The sequence below is a fragment of the Diplotaxodon limnothrissa genome, linkage group LG2 (genome assembly GCF_057381915.1).
Source record: "Diplotaxodon limnothrissa isolate DT_005_m linkage group LG2, D_limnothrissa_male_GT1.1, whole genome shotgun sequence".
In the NCBI taxonomy this organism is placed as follows: Eukaryota; Metazoa; Chordata; class Actinopteri; order Cichliformes; family Cichlidae; genus Diplotaxodon; species Diplotaxodon limnothrissa.
The window spans coordinates 31,383,543-31,409,544 of record NC_140597.1 but is presented as its reverse complement, the minus strand read 5'-3'; the positions used below and the strand labels follow the sequence as shown (position 1 = coordinate 31,409,544).

At 43.9% G+C, this 26,002-nt stretch overlaps 1 protein-coding gene across 1 annotated transcript; it reads right to left on the bottom strand.

Moving 5' to 3' along the window:
- Positions 1 to 1,240: 1,240 nt before the first annotated feature.
- Positions 1,241 to 25,038, bottom strand: frmpd1b (FERM and PDZ domain containing 1b). Its single transcript, XM_085362511.1, has 17 exons — positions 24,890 to 25,038; positions 17,209 to 17,349; positions 15,228 to 15,338; positions 13,048 to 13,220; positions 11,692 to 11,794; positions 10,675 to 10,720; positions 10,283 to 10,387; positions 9,971 to 10,066; positions 8,312 to 8,437; positions 8,100 to 8,219; positions 7,385 to 7,518; positions 6,639 to 6,765; positions 6,270 to 6,362; positions 5,976 to 6,158; positions 5,505 to 5,652; positions 4,246 to 5,205; positions 1,241 to 4,058 (listed from the first exon to the last, which is right to left on the bottom strand). The coding sequence occupies exons 3-17, from the start codon at positions 15,332 to 15,334 to the stop codon at positions 1,498 to 1,500; spliced, it is 5,082 nt and encodes a 1,693-aa protein (XP_085218637.1). The 5' UTR covers positions 15,335 to 15,338; positions 17,209 to 17,349; positions 24,890 to 25,038; the 3' UTR covers positions 1,241 to 1,497.
- Positions 25,039 to 26,002: the final 964 nt, after the last annotated feature.

Below are 26,002 nucleotides of genomic sequence, written 5' to 3'. Positions count from 1 at the left end.
TGGAGGAGCTGATAAGTGAACACTGTACATCAGCAAACCGATTGAGCAACGTAGTCCTTTTACTGAAAGTTCACAGACATCAGTATAGACAGAAGTCTTTATATTGACAAAATGCTAATGCCATGCAACCTTGCAAAATGTTGCATGCCTTAATGCAGAAAGTTTTCCAGAAACAAGACAAAAACCAACATTCCAAACAAAGAAAGCATCCATTATATTCAAGCAAACATAATGCAGCTGCTGTTTGTTTTTAATGTTAGCGCAAAAAACAACAGAGTATGTGGGGGGGTTGAGGGGTTTATGTTTGCATAGCCATAAACTAAAGTAGGGACAGAATAGGACACAGAGATATAAATGTATATCTACAGTTCTGACCCCAGCATTGACCATCAGCCCATCCATCAGTCAGTACTCAGTTAATAAAGTGGTGCACCCAAAGACGAAACATTGGCAGGGAACAGTTGTGGCTCAGTGTTTTAAGACTTTGGATCTTTGCTACATCTGGATAGAGTTTAACAGTCACTCTTGTGCCTCGTCAAAAAAAAAACAAAAAACTACATAAATAAGGTCCCCTGTTTGGGTGGACCTCACCCACACATTCCCAGAAAATATATACTGTATGTAGTGTCCTTTGGATGAAAACTAGAGTAATATTATAATACTGCATACGATTGGGTAATGGGGTTATATCCAGGAAGCATTCACACAAAGTCAGGTATGGACCGGGAAGGGGCAGAAAAACAGTTTACACAAGGGTACATGTCTCAAAAAAAGGTGCAATCTGTAACAGTCAAAAGTGCTCTCCCTGCTGTGTAATGGTATAGTCGTGACTGTAATGTTGAAAAACTAAATCCTTACAAAGGTGCAAAACCTGCACATATAAAACAAATCAGTTTATTACTATATTTCGCAAGTGAGATACAGAATAGTTCCTGTAGTTTGTCAGTAAATGTACCGTAATCATAAACGTAGAAAATGACAATTTACAGATTACACCTTGTGGAGTGGAGCAATATTTAAAGCAGCAAAAAGATAACGTAATACTGTCTCAAAGGGGAGGGGAAAAAAAAAAAGTTCCAGTGACATCCATAGTTCTTTTTTTCCTCACCAGAGACCTGCCAGTCACAGATCATGGTGCAAATATTGTAAAAATAAATACATAAATACATACATGGGTAATTCATCATTACATACATACACATATTGTATCATAAAATAAGAGAATTATGAGATAATTATAAAATTCATATGTACAAATGCATAGTCCGTATGCGTCCAAGGAGAGGTTTAGCAACGAAGTGACATCGCTTCATTTTAGGGGTGTGTTTGGTGTTTGTGTTTCAATGTGGGTGTGTGTGTGATGTGTGTGCTGTGGTGTGGTGTGCATGGCACTTACTGTACAAGAACACAAGCGTTACACACCAGATAGCTCTGTGCTGCTTCTTCTTGTCTTCACCTCTAGAGTCAGTGCGTTATTAGTGGGTAAAAGTTCACAGATCAAAAGTTTAGAGGTACATGTCCGGGTGTGTCCGAGGGCTCTACCGTGGGTGTCCGGAAGAGCTGAGTGAGTGCGAATACAGACGAGATGAGCACAGTGCATCGTTTGGCTAGCAGCCTTACCCCGTCGCCCTCTCCCTGACCCTGTACGGTCCCATTGACGCCCCCGCTCCTACCCACTGCCCCAGCGCCAGTTCCAGCTGTCTCAACAGCCCCAACAAACTCCCGATACAGCCCCACTATCTCTTTCAGCTTGTCCATGGCCTCTTGGCCATCATTGTCCTCAACTTTTTGAACCAGATTTGTATTATGGCACATGTCACAACCAGTGCAAGGGTTTGTTTGCAGACAGGCTGCCGACAGCTGTACCAGGGCACTAAAACTATTGGATAAAGAACGCAGGGCTTCATCGGGCGCCCAGCCTACCCGCGTGGCTCGTTGACATCCAGATGCTAACCGTCGAGCCTCAGCCTGAAGAAGACTCCTCTCGGCCTCTGTCATGGTAGCAGGTGTCATCCTATTACACTTTAGGCTTGCTTCTGGGGCAGGGCTGTCTTCGGTTCCATTATGATTTAGATCAGGCCCTACTTTTAACTTTGTGCTATCTTGCTTTGCATCTTGGCATGATGTTTGCTCTGTTTGCTCAGGTGCACCTCGTTCTAAGACCAGAAGAAGCTGATCTATATCGTGACGCAGAGAGGCAAAGCCGCCTTTCAGCCCACCATAATTCTTGTTAGTTAGGGAACGAAGCGAGCCGCCGAATGAGGTTGTGGGTGAAACTGGACACGAAACAAGAGGACTGAGTTCAGAAGAGGTCGTAGAGAAAGTAGACAGCGGGCGAGGGTTGTCCCTCAGCAGTGAAAGAATATTGGGTTTGAGAGAGGGTGTTGTTGTAGGAGATGGGGCAGGTGCCGGCTGGACAGGTTTGGGGCGTATGCGACGGGAGAACTCATAAACTGTGAGCTCATCATCAAAGCTAACGCCATCCTCTGTGTCTCCGCTGAAACAGTTGGCGTAAACAGTGCGGCAGCCACAAGCCTCCCGGTGTTGCTGTGGAGGAGTGCTGTCTGCCAGTGAGGAGGTCGGTGAGTCACCTCCAATCTCCATGCTGGACACACCTCCCAACCCGACTGCTGAGTGAGACCGCGATTGAGGCTGCTCTGATGAAACGCTGCTGCTACGTGCAATATTTTCTCTAAAACTTAGATTAGGGTGGGAGCCGTTTGTTCCACTGGCCTTTTTCATGTGTGCCGACAATTCTTGGGCCTCTTTGATTGTTGCTATGACAACTTCAGCTCCATCATCTAAAATGGTCCCTTTGATTCCTGATTTTGAGGGCACACTCTCTTTGTCCTTGACAGGAGTTTTGTTTAGGTCTGATAAGCCACTGGCTACAGACAAACCAGAGCCAAATCCAGATGTGTCGCCATTGATGGAACTAGTGGACGGATAGTCCAGAGTTCCTAATATCTCCTGGGAACGGGTCATGTACCAAGGAAGGGCCTGAATCTTCCCTCTCAGGGCTGAGGCAGGTAGCCTGCCTCCTAGACTGGAGGAGCTGGTTCTCAGGTCAGATCCTGAACCAGATCTTCCAGATTCTCTGCTTTCTAGGCCCCCTTTAGAATTGGTTGAGGTCAGCGAGGTGGTAACTGTAAGAGGTGCATCTGTATTTTTGGGTGAAAGGCTCTCGTGGCTCAGAGAGACCCTTCTAGGTCCTGACTGGATGCTCCCATTACGACTGCTCCAAGGGTGAATTCCATTTGGAGTACTGACGCCATCCTTACAGATCCCTTTGCTTGGATCAGTAGGAGAGACGGGAGAGCTGGCAGGTAGCGATAAGGGGTGAAGATTGCTTGGTGAAGTGGGTTTGGGAGGCACTGGAGGGGGTATTGTTAGCTTAGTTCCTGAATTAGAGCGAGTGATTGGGGTTAGGCTTGCTGGCCTCTTTGTTAGCAGGTCAGTTCCACTGGTTTTCCCCTCAGCTTCAGGAATTTGCGATTCATCAGGAATGTATTTTTCTTTTTTGGAAACAGCACGCGCTCCATTTTCTAGATCTTTACTTTGTTTTGTGCTGCTTTCCTGTCTTTTTGTCTTTTCTTCATCTTGTGATAGTGATTGCTTGCTATATCGCACTGCTGTGATCAAGGATGACGACATAGGCAATCCACCTGATGTGACCGACTTGAACTCCATGGTGTCCGGCTCCATTTCAAGGAGTTCCGACGACAAACGTCCAGAGGCATCTCCATTGCATTGGGCATATGATCTCCCATGCTGGGGAGACTTGGGAGGAATGATCTGAGGTTTGGGAGGCAGCTGTGGTTTCGGTGCCAATGGTGGTTTGACCTTAACATCAGGTTTCTGTGATGGCTTTGAAGGACTGCCTTGCTGGTTGTTGAGTTGATTCGAAGGGGCTTTAAGTGTATCCGCTTCTTTCTTGGCTTTATAGGATTGGCTTTTATTGGCAAGTGGAGATGACGGCTCTTTCCGCGAGACAGCTGGAAGACTGTTCCAGGTTCCACTCAAACGATTAGCATTGCGTCGGTCAGCCAGCTCTGCATCTGTGAGAGAATGAGAAAAATGAAATGAAAACAACAGAAAGACAGGTATTAATGGACCGACACACATCTTCTCACAATTGTCCCGTCTCCTTTCAACATATCGTAGTCACAGTGCTGTCACATGTCACCAGTACACAGATAAATATACCATCAAGGGACTAAGTTATCAAGCATGCTGTAAACAAACCTGAGAGATCAGGAACTGGAGGAGTAAATCTCTCTTGTGCATCGAAAAACTCATCCTCAGAGTCTGAGACATTGTCTTTGACCAAAAGATTCGGCTTGGGGTTGGGTGAAGGTGTCAGAAACATGCTGTCTTCATCCTTTGATAGGCGGTTCTCAGCCTTTCCTGCTTTGCTCCCAGGAATTGAACTTGTTCTTACTGGGACTTTGGGAGGGGTCTTTTTCTTTCTTTTAATAGGTGATCTTTGAAAGGGTATGCTGTCAATCATTCTCAAATCTCTTGAACTAGGAATCTTAGAAATACGTCTAAGTGTCTCAGCGCCCCGATCTTCCTCCTCTTCATCGTCATCATCGTCATCACTGGTAGCCCCAGGCGGGCTTGGTAGGAAGTCAGACTTGGAGAGGTCAGCAAAGCAGAGGCAAGAGTTGTCATTCCCACGGTAATTGAGGTTAGTGGGTCTACGTGGCCCTTGATGGCGTTTTGGCTCCAGGAGGTAGGGGTGGTGAACATCAAAACTCGGAACATCCTCGCCTACGTGCGGCCCGTGAAGGCGAGATTTGGATTTGCTGGCAGCACTGCTCTCCTCAAGTGCAGTGCTCAAGGAACTGCTGGACAAGCTGGAGAAGCTGCTGGTGACTCGCAGGTCAGTGTGGTACCAGGAAGAGTCCAGGTTCATTTCTTCATCCATAACACTGAATTTATGCAGACCACTTCCTGTTGCTCCTCCTTCATCTGGACTCTCATTTCCTTTACCTTCTGTTGTCACTATTATCCTCACTTCCTGTTTGCCTTTGTGCTCCTCTCTCTCTTTTCTTTCTTCCTCTCTCCTCTTCTCTTCCTCCTCTCTTCTCCTCTCTTCCCAGTCCTGACTTGCTGGGTCTGGGCGTTTGTAATTCTGAGAATCCATCGGGTCATCCTCGTCTGTTGAGTCGTCTGAGTCACTGCAGCAGCGAGACACATAACCTAATAAAACCCAGAAAGTGCACAAACACCAGACAAGCATTGCGAAAGCTGTGTTAGTGCATTCATAAAGGAGAATAATATTTAATTTTTGATAGTAAAAAAAAAAAAATGACATCTTATCTTTTTTTTTTTATCCGTATCCGTACTGGATGGTGACATAAATAAACATGTGAGGTGAAAAAAAGGCTATCAAAAAGGCCAAAGCCAGAAAGTCATACGTTTTAAGTGAAACAGTTTTTGCTCACTTGATAGGGATTCATAGCACACGCCCTCTATTACGGCGAACCTCCCACACACACCTTCTTCAGCAGGAATCCGGTGCACCCTCACTTTTGGGCGCCCCAGACGGAAGACGTTGACATTGGGATCCACCAGGAGTTTGCAGTAGCCTCCCAGCAGACACCCTAAGTCTTTGGCTGCCAGAGAGTCCATCAGTAAGGCAAATGGCTGAGAGGGGGAGGGTATTGCAGAAAAAAGGTAAAGTAGTAGTGTTTAAAGCCAAAGGGTAAGAGGGGGAAAGCGATGGAGTGGGAGAAAGAAGGAGAGACAGTCACCTTTGCATTCATGAATTAACATTATATATAGCTAGCCTTAGGCTGTATACTGTTATATATCGCATGTATAGTAGAGAAAGAATGCTTGACCTATATTTAGTGTCATGTTCATGAATATAGTGTGGTGAATGAACATCTGTGCCACGTCTATATGTTTACGAATAATACAGCCTTGCAACTCGATGAACATGTATATCCCACCTAAGGCCCCCTCACCTTCATGTCATGCAGCGAGATGCGCAGCAAGCTGACTTTGTCCGACTCCGTGAGCAGCTCCACTCGGCTGATGCTGCTGAACTCGACCAGCGTAGAGATCACGTTGAGCTTGTGGTTGATGACCTGACTCATCCCATACTTGGCTCCCACCAGCAGCGTGACCAGCACTTCCCTGTCCTGAAGCTGGAAGGAGAAGGAAGAAAGGAAATAAGTGTTGCAGTCATTTTAATTGGTTGCAATTTCCATCGTTTAGCAAATGGATCCACCAATTTACATGAGGCCTTTAGCCCTTACCATCATTGTGGCTGTGTACGACCGTCCCCCATAAGAAATGAGCTCTCCCAGCTGAGTGAGGTAGGCCAAACGAGCCTGATTGGCAGATATTACCTATAACACCACAGAGAAGATATACAGTATGAGCAAGACAGACAAAAAAGGCGGTGGGTGGCATTACCCAAGCCTGATACTGACTATTCACCTTTTTAATTAGCCTCCTACTCAACATCTATTTTTCCTCCAAGCTGCTGTTCTTCCATATACCGCTTTAAACCTTAGGAAGATTAGCAGTCCTCATACATCTCAGCTAAAACGTAGCCTGAAGTCACTGCTGTCACTATGTGTCTCTTTACACCTCTCACATTTTCCTTCCACTTATCCATTTACCTTCTGGCGTGGCTCTAGCAGGGACTGGATCTTTTTGAGGTGGTAGCTAATGGCTTTCCTCAGGTCCTTCTCTCTCATGTTGCCCAGCAGCGTAGGAGAGATGAAGCTGTCCAAGCCGAACTCCTTCCTGTCAACGCCACATTTGCAGAGGCATGAAAGTACTCAGTGAATAAAATGTTACAAAGAAATGCATGAAAAGTGAAAAGAGGTTGTAATGTAAGGACAAAGATACACTTAATATCGGAAGTTAAATTCAGAAATCTCACTGAGCTTTATTTCTTTAAAAAAACAAACCAAAAAAAAAAAAACTACCAGTAGATATTACTAAACAGTCATAGTTCAGCTTTCAGCCCCATTAATTGCAAGTTGTCTTCACAATTATAACTTGTGGGATAAGTATAGAAATGTACAGATAACTGCTCTGTACTACAATATATACAATGTACAACAATGTATGACAACCAGGCCGCAATCCTTAGAAAAAATGGGTGTTTGCTTTGCATTTTGAGACACTTCCACTCTCAAGTAATGGGGCAAATATCCTCCACACACCCACTAAACCTCTCCCATCACATTAATAGATTAGGCATTTAGTGAGCTGCCTCATCCTAGACAAATCACAGTAATTGCAGCAGTGAAAAAATGTCAAGGCCCTATTACTCAAAACCTATAATGAGAAGTACCACAATTACAGTGTCCTACTAGTGTGACCCCTAAACGGAAACTCTCCCACGCGTATGACTCACGTAATACTCTTGACTGAGGTTCTGGTCTGTCCACAACTATCTAGTCTCTCATGCATGTGCAGGGCTGCCAGGCGGAGTGCAGTGTTGCACTTCATCTCCACCGCGAAACGCTCCCGTAGCACATCGCCAACACTCTGCAGGCAGAAAGAATCACAGTTTTAGTATTACATAATACACACGCACCTTACAGTGACCTGATTTTTGTCCCAGCATACTCTGCATGTCAGACATTGCAAAGCACGTAGCTCATCAGCATATCTGTAAGTAAACCAGCGACCTGACACTGACAGGGAAAACACAATCGGCGAAGACAATGAAACAGTAAATTGGCATGACATAAGCGGCACTCTCCACTGCTTTAGTGAGCAACAAAAACACGCACAGGCCACATGTAACAATATCAAGACTTAGCATCATCAGAGCAAGTATGTAACTGCTTTGTACAAAAGAAGGACTAAAGAATGTGAGCAACGTGTTATAGGGATAAGGCCATGAAGCTATAAGGAGGGGCTGCATGTTGACTTCAGAGCTACTTTTGCAATATTTTCGAAGAATTTCAGAGCACACTCAGCATAAAGTGGGTACAAAATTTTATTTTCTGTACATACGCAGAGAAAGGACCAAAGTCTAATTGCGAAATAATTCACAGCAAAAGTCTCTGAGATAAACAATGCATGACCGTAATGGTGACAACAAATAAAGGAGCTTCTCTGACCTGTAAAAAGAAGTACTCAAAGGCAGAGGGGTCATCCTGCAGTAGGTCTCCTGGGTCTCTGGGGATGAAACAAACCCTGAACAGACACCTGTAATCGTGGGAGTCTTTCTTTTGCACCACCTGGTGAAGACAAAAGATAGAGGTGGAAAGTTGTAGCATTTAATCTTCATACATATCTACGAGATATCTCCACATGGATTCTTTTCCTTCACCCTCTGAATGAGCTCATCTTCATGCAGTAGCAGCAGTTTGGTGATGCTGTACTGTTGCTCTAGCACCAGGGCGAAGTACTCGATGGCCCGGATGGACAGCTTATCCTTCAGAGTCAGAACAATGTCCTGGAATGACAAAAAAACCAACAGCTCACACCTCTTAGACAAACATGTTTCGTCCCACTCCACTGAGGGCAAAGGGACAAAGCTGATTCCCTGTCTCAGATTTGCTTCAGCTGGGAAAACAAACAGAAATACAAAAGCTGCTGTAAAAATAATACCCTGCTCATAAAGACAGAAGCATGTACCTACTGATGGTGACTTACTGACCTTTTCATAATTTTCTTTTTCAGAAACAGTATCTCCCAATGAACTACAACTGTTATAGCCAACCCACACTGTGACACCTTTGGGGGAAATCATACCTTAGCTTCTGGTGCACTTAATTTCAAAATAGTCCCACCTGGTCCTACCAAGCATCTCACAGCTACATTCACCTGTGTGCTCAGTCTCGTGGTGGTTTTAAGAAACTGTGTGGGCTTTTTATTGGCTCATAAGAGGACCGTCTTGAGTCATTTCTTTATATGTTGCAAGGAAAATGGTAAGTAGGTGCAGCAATTTATTGTTATGTATGCAAACATACATGAAACATACCATATATAGGGCAACAATAGAGTTTATACAGTTCTAATGAGCTTGAAAGTCAGTATTTGGTGTGACCACCCTTATTCTTCACCATAGCCTGAACTCTCTTAGGTAGGCCTTCCTGTAATTTGTTTAAGTAGTCTTCAGTTCTCCAGGCTCCTTGAAAAACATTCAAAGCTGTTCTTTGGATGTTGGCTTCATTTTACTCAGTTTTCTGTCAAAATGATCCCTCACTGCTTCAATATTGTTGAGGTCCACGCTCTGGGGAGGCCATCCTTCTACTGAGACCATTTCTGATGAGGCTACAGTGAAGAGTAGATTAAGACCCTGTTTCCTCAGTTTCTTTAAGGGCACACTGCACACCATGGTGAGATATGCCTTGGTTTTGGCTAATTGTTTTTTTTGTTGGTGCAAAAATACTATTTTATGCCAGTCAAACTGTGTTATCTTCTCATAGATTGAAATTCAAATTTGAAAATGGTCTATTCCAAATTTTCTGTTGTGTGTAAAGACACAAGGACTAGACTGAATATGAGTGAAAAAGTCCAAAGGTAAACTTTGAAAGACCTTTATAAACCCAGAAGAACTATTTCTCAAGACTACGCTAAAAATAGCTGTTGTCAGGCTTCTTATTACTGGGGCACACTGCTGTTATGTAATAAAAATGTCAACCATGAATGATGTAGGCATCTCTTGGGTCACTTAGTTACTATATCTATCAAAAGATAAACAAGTCCATCAGGCCGATGAGCGAGCTACTTTCAGCTGTTCTCCTATTCACGAGGGCTTCCAGAGCAGGTAATTTTGCGTGTTTGATATGGCCATTTCTAACATAACCCTGGATGGATTTGCCCCATTCCTCCTGCCCCAGGATCACACCCCCTTTTGCTGGTTAGGCGAACGTGTAACGTACTATACGATGGAGCCACTCAATGAAGCCACCAAGTAAAAGCTCTAAATGCTCTTTTCGGGTAAAACTTTCTAACTAGGCCGGTAATCCTGTTTATTACATACCTTGACGGTGGTGTTGTTGTCGAACTTGAAAGCCTTGGTCTGTCCGTTCTCTAAATAGACTTTCAGAACATTGGGCAGGAAGAGAAGAGAGTTTCCCTGGTGGAAAGAAGTGAGCGATGTGGTCAGACATAATCGATATCAGATGAGAAAAGATCAAATATTAAATGATTGCAAGAAATGTTAGCCCATAAGCCCTAATGAAGAATATTTCATTATGTGGAAGACTGTGAATTGACTGCTGCTTGTAGCCTTACAGTAAATGCTTGTTTTTTGTTTGGCAGCCTCCTTCTGTATCAGATAAGGTTTTCTCACCTGAGTGTGCCCATTGACCACCACCTCCTCTGCAAAGCGCACTTTAACTGGATTACTCCTCAGACGAGCTCTCTTCTCTGCTGACATAATGGATGACTTGGGATTCTGTAGCACACACACACATCAGCACCATTACTGTACATGAAGGATGAAGCATGGGCTAAGACACACATGAGTAACACTGACGCCAGCAGGCTTTAAAATGCAAACATTCAGAGCTGTACTCAGACGGTCGATACATACATCACAGCACAATGTAAAGTGCTTAATCCAGTCAGAAGAGGCAAGCTAAGAGTCACATGCTTGGGAGCACACAGACAGCTTATGTTTAAATGAGCGATGGCATACAGACTGTGTAGTGAGGAGCTCATTAATGTCTTCTTTGTACTCACTGTCATGTGCCGCAGGATAGTCACATTGATACAATCCTCCAAGTTCCTGAACACAGAGAAGAAGCATTCATTCACACAGACGGAGGAGGGATCATAACCTTTCTGCTCAGCTATTAAGTCAGCATCTTCTGCTCTGACCTCTACCGCTAACTCACTAAGCCTTCTACACCCGCAGTCACACATGAATCAGCGTCAAAATCCCAGAAAACAACTGAAATAATTGTCATTGATTTCTTTAATGACTGTGAAAAACGAGAATAGAATTTATTTTGAATTTTCTCTAATTTACACATAATCGAAAGTACACATACAGGCTGAATTATATACATACAGTCCCTTAAATCTACAGTTTTCTAAGAAGGAGAATTTGAGATTTACACAAGCTGGAAAGATTTCTAAACAATCATCGATCATAAGTACAAATTATTGAGATGTGTCACCACTTTGTTCTGGAAGAAGACCCAAACTGTCCCTCTCAAACAAGAGGAAATTGGTGAGGATGTTCAGGAAAAACCCAAGACCCAAGGCTCAATCTTGAACTGATAACTGCTGAAACACCTTGAACTGAGAGGGTGGCGACCAAGAAAGAGGCAGCTTCCCACATAGACAAGCCAAACACTTCAAAAGTAGTTTTGGAAGGGAAACCAGATCATTTATATTAACTCTACCAAAAAGACTGGTCAAATATCCAGAATCATGCCAGAAGATTGTGGATTGATACCTAAAGCATCTCGTTGAAGTACAAGTTGCAGAAGGGACATTTAACCAAATATTAGTTGGGCTATATATTTGAGCCTGTGTGGATACCACTGATCCTGTGTGATTTAGAAAAATGGAAAATAATTTTTTGCACCCAATTCTTGCTTTCAAAAGTCTTTAAAGGCATTAATTCAACCCTGGAAAAAGAAAAGTTCAAATAAAATATTAAAAGCCCCAAATTACCCTGAGATTCATGCCCATGATGAGTGCATGGAAACTTCTGACCACAACTGTAGATAGATAGATGGATCTCCTCACCTTAAGACATTTTCCACCTGCTCTTCACTCAAATCCTCCATCGCTGTATCATTAATCTGCAGCACCTGGTCCCCTGGGAATAGTATCCCATCTGCAGGACTTCCTAAACACACGCATTCCCATCAACACACACACACAGATGCACAAATTCACACAATGAAAAGAGTGAGTGCTTGCATAAAACAAAAAAACCCACAGCTGCGTACGTGGAGACAAAGGGAAACACACACGCACACACACACACACACACACACACACACACACACACACAGAATGACACACGTGCTTGTTCAATATGGCTGACTCAACAGCGTTCGGCTGAGCTCTCCGGGACGTGAAGGGTTAAGGTTATTCTGGGTGTCTTCCAGCCCGGCTCGGCTCTGCTTTCTGTAGCTATTTATACTCATTTGTCTTCAGGCAAGCGAGCACGACTGAGGCACAGCAGTTTCAGCTTACTCTAACACACAAGCACACAGACACGCTGAGCATCCGTGCACGTAAACACATGCACCCACAAATTTTCACACACCCAGTCTGCCTGGCAAAGCCCCGTCTGTCCCTGATTTGTGACCCACTGAAGGCAAGCCGTACAGCATGGCAAGCTTTTGCACATAAACACACACACCCAAAAGCCAAAGTCCCCTCCTGTTAAGCTTTCATAATAGCGATTCCTCCTCTTCCTCTTTCTACCCTACTTCATCATCCTTCACTTTCCTTCAGCATCTACCAACATGGCCTCTCTGACTATTCCCAATCCCTAAGTGTCACCAACTGTTCATCCCCTCTCTACTTTCTGTACACTTTCACGCTCATTACTTTGCTTTCTTTAGCCATGTTTGCACTTTGGTTGTGTATTTCCCTCTGGGTCTTCCTGCTGGCATCTTCTCTCTCAATTAAATCTTGTCTTCTGTTATCACTTCACTCTCCCTATCTCATTCGTCTCTCCTTTTCCTTGGCAGCAGCTACAGCGCTAGTGGCAGGGTGGGACCCTCCTCACTGCATTTATCAGCTTATTTTACAGGATAGACATAAAGTAATGGATCAGCATCTCTCCCTCTCTCCCCCCTGCACTCTGTCTCTCTTTATCAGTCTCTCTATCCCCCATCAAAGTTGCATAAATGAAAAGTGATTGAATTTAGAAAGGATGAGCAGGTGGCTCTGTTGTTTTCGTGGCTTCTCTGGCACCGTGCCCCGGGGCCTGAATGCCAGGAATGTGTGTGTGCGTGTTATGTGTGTGTGAGAGAGATAGAGAGAGAGTGGTAAAGTGTAAATATGCTTGCTGCATGCAGCGAAAATTGCATAAAGCAGGTGGCAATTTGGTAACGCTAACTCACAGCCACTGCACGGCCGATGTACCTGTGGCGATGTCCCTGACCAGCAGGGGTGCGTTTGTGGTGAGGGTGAAGCCATGTCCAGTGCTGCTGTCCAGGACCGGGTCCCTGGTAATCTGCAATGTCAGCTTGGCCTGGAAGTTCTGATTGGACAGACTGTTGGAGCGCTGCGACCTCCCATCGCCTAGCAACCGCTCTCTGAGGAAGTCAGACAGGGTGATGGGTTATCCAACTGGAGGCGACGACAGCCATGAAGAGATACTATGTATTCAAGTAGTGTATTCAAAGAGGAGAAAGTTTACTCTTTGCTCTTCCAGATCACGTTTCTTATTTGTTCCACAGTGACTGCTGATTAAAACGTAGCACAGAAATCCTGTAAAGCGAACCTTCTCTGCGGTGTCACACAGTATTTCCGGCTCCACAGTTCAGACAGCTTGTATATATTTTAGGCCATATGCAGCCTCTCATTTCACTCACTGTCTGAAGACAACTTATTTTAGCTTCTCTACAGTTAAGTCAACTTTCTTCTGATTGGCTGTTCCTCACAAAAGTGGGATTGCTACACCCACACCGAGAGCTGCAGTAGAAAGAAACTTTCTAAAATCGAGTGTTTTGATCATTCAGGTCAGGAATACTCTCTATTTAACCTCTTTATTTAGAAACTTGTCTAAATGAACATTAACCATCATAAGAGGATATATATAACCAAAGATAATGGAAAAGCATGCTAAGTTCACTTTACTGGTGTAAAATAACAGCATTTATTCAAGTCACAATAACTACTGTGGTGTACATTTACCTTGAACCTTTAACCTTGAACATTTTCAAGGCAATGGAAGGTCAAAATGAACCAAAGTGAATCTCAAAATGATATAGAATTCAAGGTGACATGTTGTTGTCTGTTCACTATTATTAAATACACTTAATTTATAACTAATTAGAGAAAAGTATCATATAATCACCTTTCAGAAGCTGTATCTGTTATTAACACTGATTAAATGACACCAACAGATTAACATACATCCTTGGCTTGAATGCACCCTGGAAATAGGTTTACTTCTGAATGAAAAAATGTCTGACGTTTTCACAAAGGCACATCAGACATTGGCACTTTTATTGAATCGGTTTAGGTTTTGGTGTGATCTGTGCGTTTTACAACCTCAACATGATTAACAAAAACAGGCCGGGAGAATATTGTGAAAGATCATTTGCACCAACTTGATAGATCTTCGCTGTGTTTTGGTAACTAAGACCCCGTCACAGGGCAAAGGTCTCTCTGGCAGGCCTTCAACACCCTCTTTATGCAAAGCTTCAACACAAGTCATATGAGAAGGCTGGGGAGGACTAAAGCAAATAAATATATGAGATCATTTGTTCTGTCAGCTGTTGGATTGCTAAACAAGCTGCAGGCCAGGGTAGTACACAGTTTTTAACTGCGGACTTTCAGTGCATTTGCAGCTCTCTTCATGATTGCATTTAATGTATGCTTGTCGTTTATTTATGATGTGCGATGACAGTGATGACAACTATTTGTGAACCGAAATTCCCCTCGGGGACGATTACGAATATGCTTCTCGCCAGGAATTCCCAGGAGGAAGTTTACTGGGATTTCTCAGCAACGCGTTCATTGCTGAGAATGAGTCTTAGCGGACAGCCAAATATGAAGGATTCTTGAAAACATATTTGTGGTTTGCTGTGGGACAAGTTTGTGTATGAGAGAGGGACAGTCAGGCAGTTCGGGTTTGAATATGTACTTAGCTATGTGGCTCAGTGTGTGGGTGTAGGGAGGAGGTTTGGTTTGTGTTTGTGTCTTAGTGCGTCCATAACAGGTTGAGAAAGGCAGCTTCTTCTTCAGTTTTTGCCTCTTTTTGTTTTCCACGTGCTGTTTACCCTTTTTTTTAGCTATTGCTAACTCACAATGAGTCAGTAAATTTCCTCAGCATGCTGAACAAATACACACCTGCACTTCCCACATTTTTCATTTTTGTGTCACTCAAGAATCTGGCACCAGGCTTAGACGTGCTTAAAGTTCCTCTTCCACTCTTTACACATTGTTTAGTTGTTTTTAGCATATAAGCATATATTTTTTTAAAACTCTGTCATACTCAGTTTCTTCCCATCAAAATCCACCCTCTAAACACCTTTGCACTGATTTCACCACAAAAACATCTTCCCCCTCAGCTCAGACTCCTTTTAATTCCGTACCTGCTAAGAGACTCTCGAGTGCGTCGTATTATTGTCCCCACCACCTGCTGCACCCGACTGGCCCTCCGAGCCGGAGACCTGCTCCTGCATCGCTCCTGCTCCTCCATTTATCTGAAGCGACAAAGAGAGAAAAGTGCATGAACACGCAGAGGAACAGGGAAACGTGGGAGGAAGATGAAAGGATTTGGTTGGAATAAATGAAACTGAGCTCAGAGCTCAGTTCTGTCTTTTTTGGACTGTGCAATCAGTGCGAGAATTGTGCTCCAGCTACATTTGCATCTAGGCCCTTTTTTATATGCACCGCATGCAGCCTGCCTCGAACACTATGAATAATCAGATGTGTGAGCAGAAAGCAAAAAAAAAAAAGGCTGTGAGAGAAAGGGGTGGAGTTTAGTCAGCATGAGCAGCAAAACATGGCGAAATGACCTGATTCTCAAAAACAACAACAACTGCATCATCACACAATAAAAGGACTCACAAGTATGCCCCAGTATGAACGTTCACAACACCACCACTCTGCAGCTGTACATTTTCTGCTGAGCTTGCCCCTTAAACAAGGCAGTGGTGAGGACATAAAGAGCGATGGAGGGCTCATTTTAACCCTGGGGAGTTCGACTGAACGCAAACCAAATCTCAAGACTTACTACGCCCCTCAAAAGGGTTTTGTTTCTTTCAGCCAATCAATACTCTGCAGCTGGAAGAGGCTTGTAGAGCGCCTGATAATTACTTGACAGCCTTTATTTGCGGCATGAAGGGGAATTAAGTTATGCTGAGTTTTGTTTTCAGCAGATACTCCCTCGTGATATACTTCATCTGCTGTTTGTGGCCATGCTGGGCGGTTTCACCCACTGAAAGAGGGAAAACAAAGGGGAAAATTTGGCAGGGACGGGAAAAGCAGTGACCTAGATCTGATCTGTTTGGCTAACGATGATGAATGCCCTCCTGAAACTTAATGATCCATACCTTGGCCTGGGGGAAACCAATCCAAGTGCTCGGTCTGACCGGCCTTCGGAAATATGGATCAAACTGCTGCATGCCAACAGTTCTGTGAAGAGCTTAAAAGAGGCAGGGCTCTGGCCGTCTGCCACACTTGTTCCTAGCATTTTAAAAACATGCCTGTGTCCAATAAATGAGGAAGGATGAGTCATTAAAGTAGGAATTACCTCACAGTACTTCTGAGTTATGTAAAAACAATGCATGTTGTGCTGTAAACGGTAGATATTAAGCACTACTACTGTGTGTAAAAGTACATCTATGGGATAGAATTTGTCTTTTTCTTCACATTCACCCACCTCTGCTTCAGTGTCTCTGCTGAATGGAGGCCAGCGCTGACTAGCCCTCCTTAATGGTAGTAAAACATGCAGTGTAGGTTTGTCCTTTAAGAGGATTAGAGGTACTCGCTCTGCACAAGCCCGCACTGGTCAGGGTGTCACTTTAGCACCTCCTGCTTATCCGGATAGAGCCAGATAAACATGGATGAAGAAGACTGAGTGAGAGTAGGTAGTAGACAAATGCACACGAGGAACCAAGTGCACTTAGTATTACATCTGCTCCCCCTTTGATCACTGGAAGAAACATTCACTATGTGTTAAACGTGCAGGTGTATGGATGGGCAAATACGTGCACGTTCAAGTGCTGGGTGAGATGATTCTTCCTCTCTTCTGTCTGTCATTTTCTCCCTCTTTCTCTCACCTTCATTGCCCTTGCAGAGTCAGGTAGTCATCTCCAGTGACAGTCTCTGTGGGCAGCACTTTTTATATACATACTGTACACAACCTAAGCACTGGAGCAACGAGTTTACTATCTTGGCCATCATCAACTGCAGCTCACATTTGCAGCTTTACTAGTAAAGCTAGTCTAGCAGATCCAAGAGGAAATACACTGTGACTGCACTTCCCTCATAGTTCTCGAAAAAAGGAGAGAAAGCAAACAGCCCGGTGTTTCACATTTTCACTGAAGACTCAGAGAGTGCGTGACTCACCGTGATGTAGCTTGTCTCTTCAAGACTCCGGAACAAACATACCCCCTCGCCCTCTGAGACATCAGCTCTGGGTAGGTTGAAAAGAGGTGGAGAGGGGTTGTTGCGATCATCAGGGCCGATGCCAATCTGGAGCTACACCACCTGTGCAGAGCAGAACGCTATCAGGAAAACCTGTCAAAACACATCCACGTGACAAGTTTATAATTAGAATGAAGCAGGAAACAACCGGTTTCTGGGACTGATTAACCTCTATTAGCTCAATTTTTAACCTGTTCATTAAAAGAAAGTGAATTCTAATCAAGTAGTCAGTATACTTTCTTGTTAACACATAAGTGTGTCAGGCAAAGCAGATGTGAGCATGAAACAAGTATCTGGTTGTGGTTTTCCAAAAAGGCTCCTCCTCTAGTCCCAGAGGCTCTCTCGCTCTCATCCACTGCTCCTCCACAGCCTCAAAAGCTCATGGCGATGGAGAGAGGAGGCACTCCATCTCCGTCTGGTTGTCTAAATTAAAATTTCATACAGCCCAGTTCAGTTAACAGTTCAGTTAACTGGGTGTGCTCTAAAAGCAGAGAGGACAGCCTGTGAATCCCGATGAGCTGGAGAGAGAACCACTGCCAGGCAAACAGCGATCTTGGCCGATATTAAAAGGGGACAAGTCTTTCATGTGAACATCAGGGCAGATATGTTGGAAACCTAAGCCAGACTCTGGTTTTCAGTGGAAATGAAGGGCTTTGATGTGTACAAGGAGAAATTTGAATTAGGAGAAAACACTGGATAAACATTCTTGCTCTCATCTAAGGAAACCACTTTATTCTGCACTTGAATGTTGATCTATGATGTAAACGCTCATTCTTTGTTGCTTTCTTCTACAAGAGGGAGCAGAAATCAAGGAGCTGATAGTCCCATCATGTAGCTCCTCCATCGGGCCCTGTGTCCCACACACAGAGCTCTTTCACGAGGCCCATGTGTCCCTCAGACAAGGCAGAGGAGGACCTGGACCCACACAGACTGCAGGGCACATGAATAATGTATGGGGCTAATGCAGCTAGCTCAGCCTCCAACCGCCTCCTTCTGCCACTTTGCCAACACAGGCCAGGAGAAGAAGAGTGAGCACAGAAGGAGAGAGGGCGAATGGGGGTTGGAAGCAGGGGGAGAAAGGAGCGCGGGGGGGGTGGCTCTAAGGGGGCTGAGAAAAGGGGCAGGGATACAGAAAGAGAATTGGTCAGGGCAAAGAAAAGAAAGAAAGGACAGGATATTGAAGAGGGAAAAGAAAAGGGGGAGAGTTTTAAAAAGGGTGAAGAGGGCAGCGCCAAAAGAAATGAAAGGAGAAAGCTGCTGGAGAGGACGGGGAAATAAAGAAGAAAAAGTGGAAGGTGACAGAGTCCGTTCATCAGGAGGAGCGGGCGAAAGGGTGGTCAAGTGAAGGCGAGGTTTTTTACCACCGTTTGAGAGCAAACAGTGAGACAGAAGGAGCTGTTAACAAACAGATAGACAACACTCAGACCTGTAGCGTTGGTAGAACCCTCCTCTCTGACTGTGAGAGATCGCTTCAGTTTTCTCAATATGTGCCAGCATCTTCATTTTATCCAAACCCAGCACAGTGGAAGACGGTGACGGGTCTGCTCCTTAATCTCTCTCTGAATCAATAGTGAATCTTAAATGCCATCCTGCACTGTCACGTCCTGAAATCCCCGAGCTCACCATGCAAACAACTCATCAGTAAGCCTCAGAGCCTGCCTGGCCTTTCACTCAGTCTCCCTCCTCTTTTTCCCTTCACCTTCTCACCCCTACACCAGCCTTCACTTTACATGGCGAACGTAGAAGAATGCTGTTAGGTAATAAAGTCTGTCTTCCCTCTTTTTTTCTCTCTCTTTTGTCTGTGTCTGATTTCTCTAAGACAATCCCTCCCCCGTCTGCTCATTTTCCTCACACAATGTCTCTCTGTCGCTGACAAAACAGCCAGTTATTTAATCCCAGTTTGAGGACGCATGCAGTTCATAGAATTGGGCTTCTGGACTCTATCCTCAGGGGGGCTGAGAGGTGGTACTGAACGGGCAGTTCCTGTGCAGTCAGCTGAAGAGAAAATGGTTTTAAGCCCAATTAGCACTGCTGGGCTAAACCACGTCGGTACAGAAAAACCTGAACGTGGCACAGAGAAGTCGCATCAGGGCATGAATCCACTGACTCGACAACAGATTTTATTTAGAAAGGACCGGTTGGGTGTTTTGGACATCTTGTTCCCAATCTGTCCCGTGCACACATACGCACCCCAACCCCCTTCCCAAGCCGAGCACGACACGCCGAATACAGCTGCACCGCATGAGGTGCAGGACAGCGGCAGCAGGGGTTGGTTCAGCAACTCCACATTTCATTTTGGCTCACAGTTGTTGCCAATAAAGTTGGACACAGACTTCAGGGAACATTCAGTCCAACAGCAGCACGCTTGGCAGAAAATACTGCGTGTTTCAATACTTGGAGGACTGGAGGAGGTGGTGGTGGTGGTGTTTGGGGGGGGGGGATTTAATGTGAGACAGCTGAAATGATTCAGATTTCATAAATGCAAAGTTGTAAACGTGAAGAACAACAAGCAGAGCAGACAACACAACCCCCCAGAGTCAGTCAGAGTGCAGGATTTGTTCTTTGTCTTTTACTTAGTGCAGCAAGATACTTTACTCCAGGGGTGCCCAATCCCGGTCCTCGAGAGCTACCGTCCTGCAGCTTTTAGATGCATCCTTGTTCCCACACACCCGAATCAAATGAATGGCTTGTTATCAGGCCTTTGCCAAACACGATGGCATGCTGAAGAGGTAATCAAACCATTTGATTCAGCTGTGTTGGATTAGGGATGCATCTAAAAGCTGCAGGATAGTAGCTCTCGAGGACTGGGATTGGGCAGCCCTGCTTTACTCATACTGAAGGACTTTAACCCTTTACAGCCGATCGGAGCGGGCACGCTCTGTTTTGCGTAACTATTTTTAAATCCCGGTAGCTCTGCAACCAAGTAAGCTAGCGCAATAATTTTTTTTGCATATGAAACTGGAGGAGTTGTACTTACATCTTATGCCATCAGCTTGTCCTAGGTCACAGTTTCCTTCCACATATAGCTTTGCAAAAACTGCATAAAAATCACTTGCAGCAACAAAAACATGATATTCCAGAAACACGCTTCGCCGATCCATCAGCTGTTTGTAACACTTCCTACGTCCATCAGCCCGAACTATCACATGACCGCATGACCTGCCCGAAACCGGAAGTGACGTCATTTTGCGGAAATGTAGTTTTTTACGATCGGGGCCTTATGAGCTTGTGTTTTACTTGTTATGTGTTTTAAAAAGTTATGTTTGACTTTATGACTTTCTGTGTCGTTTCTGGGATGCTTAAGACTCATATTGCACTGCTGGAAATAGTTTATTTTGATGCATATGCTGTTATTTTGCAAATTTGCACTATAATATTTATTTTCGTTTTTCCTGCAGTATATAAAAATTGGTGTATTTCAAAAATAAAACTATGAAGACACTCAAAATAAATTTCCTGTGGTGGGAAACTAGTTTGTGTAACTTTTTTGTATTTACAGTTTTGAGGGATAAGCCTCTTAAATTTCTCTAACTAGAAATATATGTTAAAAAAACAAAAACGATTTTCAATTTTTTTGTAGTTTATTGCACTTTTTTGCAATTTATGTAATTACTATGCACCTAATGCAGACATATTATTAAAGTTTGGGCTATAATGGTTGTATTGATGTATAGCAACTTGAAATGCTCCCAAAAATGGCTCCACAGCATGTAAAAATATAATATAAGCTCTGGCGAACTTGGTTCTATGGTAGGTCTTAAAGGGTTAAAAATAAAGTAAATAAATGCTTGACTGCTTATATATAAGGTGGGGAAACGCTCACAATGTGTTCTTAGAAAGTCAAAAAAAGTTGATTATTTCATTAAATTTGCTAATGAATGTCTAAATAAAAAGACGCTTTTGAGTGCTCACTGTAGCTCTATGCGTGTAAGTAAGGAACTGTAAGTCGCTTCGTGTAAGAAGCTCAATATGTGGATGTTGTATAACCACAGAACTTAAAATGGACCGTGTCTAAAATAATGTTCAACTTTGGTTAAAGTAATTAAAAAGCGACTCCATGATGAATCATCAGATGCTTTTCATTAACTCTTTTCTCCATAAAGACGACATTTGACGACCTTCCCCGCACCCTTAATGACAGCTTTTGACACCTCAGTATATATCAATAAAGCTGTGGTTTGACTGCCATTAGGACAGTTTCCGGCCTTTTCCGAGGTTAGCTGCAGAGGTAGAGACCACCCTCACTAATTTCTGATACACACCCAGTAATTTTCTTCTATAAGCAGGCCTGAAATATGACAGAAGCTGCTCAGTTCAGAAAAGCATTTCAAGTGTTGCTCTTAATAGACTTTCAGGGGGTAAAGAGTTAAAGCGTGTGTATTTATATGGTATTACACATACATACATAGATTGGAAGAGGTTTTTAGAGGTGCTTTGATATCCAGTAAAAGGATACAAAGTAGCAGGAGGCAGAGATCAAACCACCAAACCTGTGAGATGTCCCTACATAGTCTTGTATTTTTAGCCAGATTGGCTGTGGCTCCGTGGGCACCATGATGTGTATGTCTACAAATATTACCACAGAATTTGGGGGAGACTCTTGAGGCGCATGGATGATGAATCCAGCTGACTCTGGAGAATCTTTGACTTTTTGTTTAGGGCTACCATGAGGCTGATGCTTTCTTGTGCCCATTAAATATTTAGATTCAACATCCACTAAGCATGCCAGCATAAAATGCTGTACAAAATTTCCAGGTGATGGTCTGCCATAAAATTAAGTAGAAACATCACCAAAGCTAGCTGTAGGGGTTTTTGTTGACTTTCTATTGGTGGAGGTTGCGTGTTTTCCTTATATGATGCGGCATGTGGCAGTGGTCCATGCTATGCAATTGCAAAAAATAAGAAGGAATAAAATCACCGATAAGGTCGATTTTAAAAGGAACAGCTTGTTTGCTTGTTTAACTTCATGGCATGTTGTGTTTTGCTGGTTGTTTGTTACTGCAACCTGTCTTCCAGACATAATCCCATCTTCTGTTTCTCATTCCGTCTGTCAGCTCATTCCATTAGCATTATGGAGACCGAGCTCACCGTGCACCGCTTGTTTCATTCCCCCTTTCATCAGCGACCTGGCAAGGCTTGAGCTCCCCTGTGCACTATTAAATAATGGGTACGTTGTGTTGTGTCACAGATCTATATCAATGGTTCTCATGGTTCTAAAGAGAAGGAAACATGCAGACAGACATAAAAAGAGAGGAGATGTCTGATGTCTGAGGAAAGCTTTTGGATATACCAGGGTGATAGATGTAGCAAGTCTGGAATTTCTGCAACACTTTTTTTCTTTTGCTGTCTGAGTCAATTTCCTTCAAGTCGGTGATCCTTAAGAGGAACACAATACAAGTCTTATCTTTAAGTAAAAGCAATAAGAGTTCAGTCTGTTTGCTACAAGCTATAATAATGCCCGGGTTCTGTAATAACGCAGATACAGCAGGCTTTCAATATTTCATATCACAGCTAAGAACAGAAAACCTGATTATTAGGAGCCGATGATTTGCTTGGGCTTTTAAGGAAAATTCTTTTCATTCTCAAAGTCTTTTGCTATATGTTCACAGAAATGGGGGGTTGGCCTAAATTAAGATATCACTGCCAGTCAGTGGTGGCATCACCAGAGAGCTGTCACATGAATGAGGTCACGTCTCCTGTTTCCTCTGGCGACAGCTCTAGGAAGAAACAGGTGTAAAATACTCAATAATAAACCCATGATGCATGGATATAGTCCTTCATATATCCACCAGAAACAGCCTCTACAATCACATTAGGCAACCCGTGACTACTAATTAGCGGAAATCTTCCTCTTTATAATAACATGAACTGAAGATGAATTCTTGAGCAGGTCGTACTGGTCAGCGTATTGGGAGCAGGAGCAGCCAAACACCAGCTCAGCAGCAGCACAGTCTGCCCCGGAGACATGGAGCTGAGACTAAAGATGAAGAGAGAGGGAGAGGATGGTAGACTGGCTCTGGTTAACCCTTGTGTGGTGTTCGTATTTTTGTTACTCAGCCAGTGTTCATGGGTCTGGTGGACCCGCTAGAGTTTTGGCTTTCCAAATTAACACTATCAAACAATTTTATGTTAAATTACTCAACAGATGTTTACTTCATCCCAATTACAAGACATATGAACAGCAAACATGGTTAATTTTTTCCCTTTACCTTTGTTAGATCACATTTATGAATTAATGTGCTTCTCGTTTTTCTTTTATATAAAATGTTATAAATAAATCAGTTATAATCAAGTGGAGTGAGTGGAAAGACACAACACATTTACACGTGAAAAAATAATTAATTGTTTAATTTTTCTTTTGAAAAAAACTGAACACGGGTCTCACAGACCCGAACACCATACAAGGGTTAAGTGGGGCAGAGGAGCAGTCAGCAGAGAAGATCGAGGATAATGCAGCCAGGCATCAAGTCTTTCCTGATGTGCAAGTTCTGCCCGTCGCTTTTCTTCTCTGGCGGAGTGACCTCAGAGCAGCAATTCCCATCACATGCTTCAGCATACATCCCTGAGTCATAGCACAAAGCCTGCAGCGCTGGCAGGAGCGCAGGCGGCGTGCTCACATGTATACACGCTGAGTGAAAGCAGCTTTATGTTTAGGATCCGCCAAAACGCCATACGGACCGCAAACAGAAGCATGAAAAGAAGATATCAATGAGAAGATAGCAATGAGTGGAAGCTGCATTACTACACACGTCTGGGTCGCAACAAAGCGGTCACATTAAATCACGCCATGCGTTAAACGGAGGGCCCCAGAACAAGCGAAACGCATTGTTCCGGTCTAGTTATGTTGCGCTTGTCATGCCCGACACGGCACGGGAGCGTGAGAGAGAGATAGAGCAGGGAGAGCGGTGCATGGCCAAAGGACACGAGCGAAGAAAAAATCGGAAGAGACGATTGTCTCAGGCTGGCTGCACATCGCCTACGCCCATTCATAGTGTGCGTGTTTTACTACCCAGACTCCTGGCATCCCCCCTACCTACCCACCCCCTCCTCCTCTGATCAGCCAGGATTTCGTCCGTGCATTTCCCATCTGTAGCTAGTGACGGTGATTTCACTGCGCACACGACAGCGTGGATTTCCAATACCGATGCATAACACATGCGTTTGAGAATATGGTGAATTATAGACCGAGCACTATTTTGTTGAGATTTTGCTATAACTGTATATTATATTGTGTTGATATAATATTAATATACTGGGGGTTGTGAGATTTAACCTCAGCGCCTCTCTCACAAACCCATCATGAATGCCCCTAAAAGCATCGATATCTGCCATCTCACAGGCCAGACACTAACTTTGATCAGCCATGCCCCTCAATCCAGGGGGCTAAACAAAGAGAGAAGAAGAAGAAACGTCACTCTTTTGTTGTTTCCCTTACAGCGTAATCTTAATCGGATTTAAATCTCCGCCACCTCCGTCAAATATAGGGTCCCGGGTGTAGCCCGCGGGTGATGGGAAAGTGACCACGGTCGGCGCCTGCGTAACCAGCCGGGCGCTCCTGTCCTTCATCAGACAGCAAACGCCGCGAAATAAGTAAAGGACTCACCTCGTGGTTGATCGGGAGACCGGGAGTCTAAGGAGGGGGGGATTGGTGGTTAGGCTTCCCCCCTCTTTTCTACTAAAAGACGAGAGATTTTATACGAGACGAAATCCGTTTCTCGAAAATATCCTCCCGCGCCAGATGATGATGGTGATGTGGTGTGCGGGGGGTTTGGCTAAAAGCTGGATGCTGTCATCGTACTGGGACTGCTCCCTGCCTAATCCTCGGCCCTGAGCTCAGAAATAACCCACCCCCTCTCTCTGCTCGTCTCTCTCTCTCTCTCTCTCTCTCTCTCTCTCTCTCTCTCTCTCTCTCTCGCTCTCTCTCGCTTTCTCTCCTTCTCCACCCCCTCGCTGCCTCCATCGCTGTCTGTCCGGGAGGACCCCCCCCCCCCCCCCCCCCCCTACCCGATCATCCCACCCCTTCTCCACAAGGTCAGTTAGTTACAGCAAATGAGTTATTATAGTCATTGTAGTCAGTAAGGATTCATTTGGGCGTTTCTGATAAGTTCTTCGGTTAGTATGTTAAGTGAAGAAGTTATAGAGCAAATCAAAACCATAAAATTAGATTTACTGTCAAATAAATCAACATATAATAATAATAATAATAATAATAATAATAATAATAATAATAGTGTGTGTGTGTGTGTGTGTGTGTGTGTGTGTGTGTGTGTTGAAATAATCTTAATTTTAAAAGCAGCCCACACGCACAGATAGACTGCTGTGCTATACAGGAAATTTGCCAGGGGCCCCAGACGGCCGGGTTCCCAAAGGGTTCCCGATTTATTGTAGGCTATTTCAGCTGGCCTCAGGTAATTTAGTTAATTACAACTTTGCCTGGCATCATACACATAATCACTCAGTTAAATAACAACGGTCCCAAAGCGGAGCCTGTGCTGCTGCCACTCTCAAAAAGATCTATGCACTTCCTAAATTAAATGTTTTTAAAGCTAATCACCGAAAAACAGGGTCAAATTGACCCTTGTGGACCACACCCGAGAGACCAACATTATTATTATTATTATTATTATTATTATTATTATTATTATTATTATTAGTTTATTTTCTTAACATGATATTATGTTTTAGCAGAAAGACAATTTCCTGAGGAGTATTAATT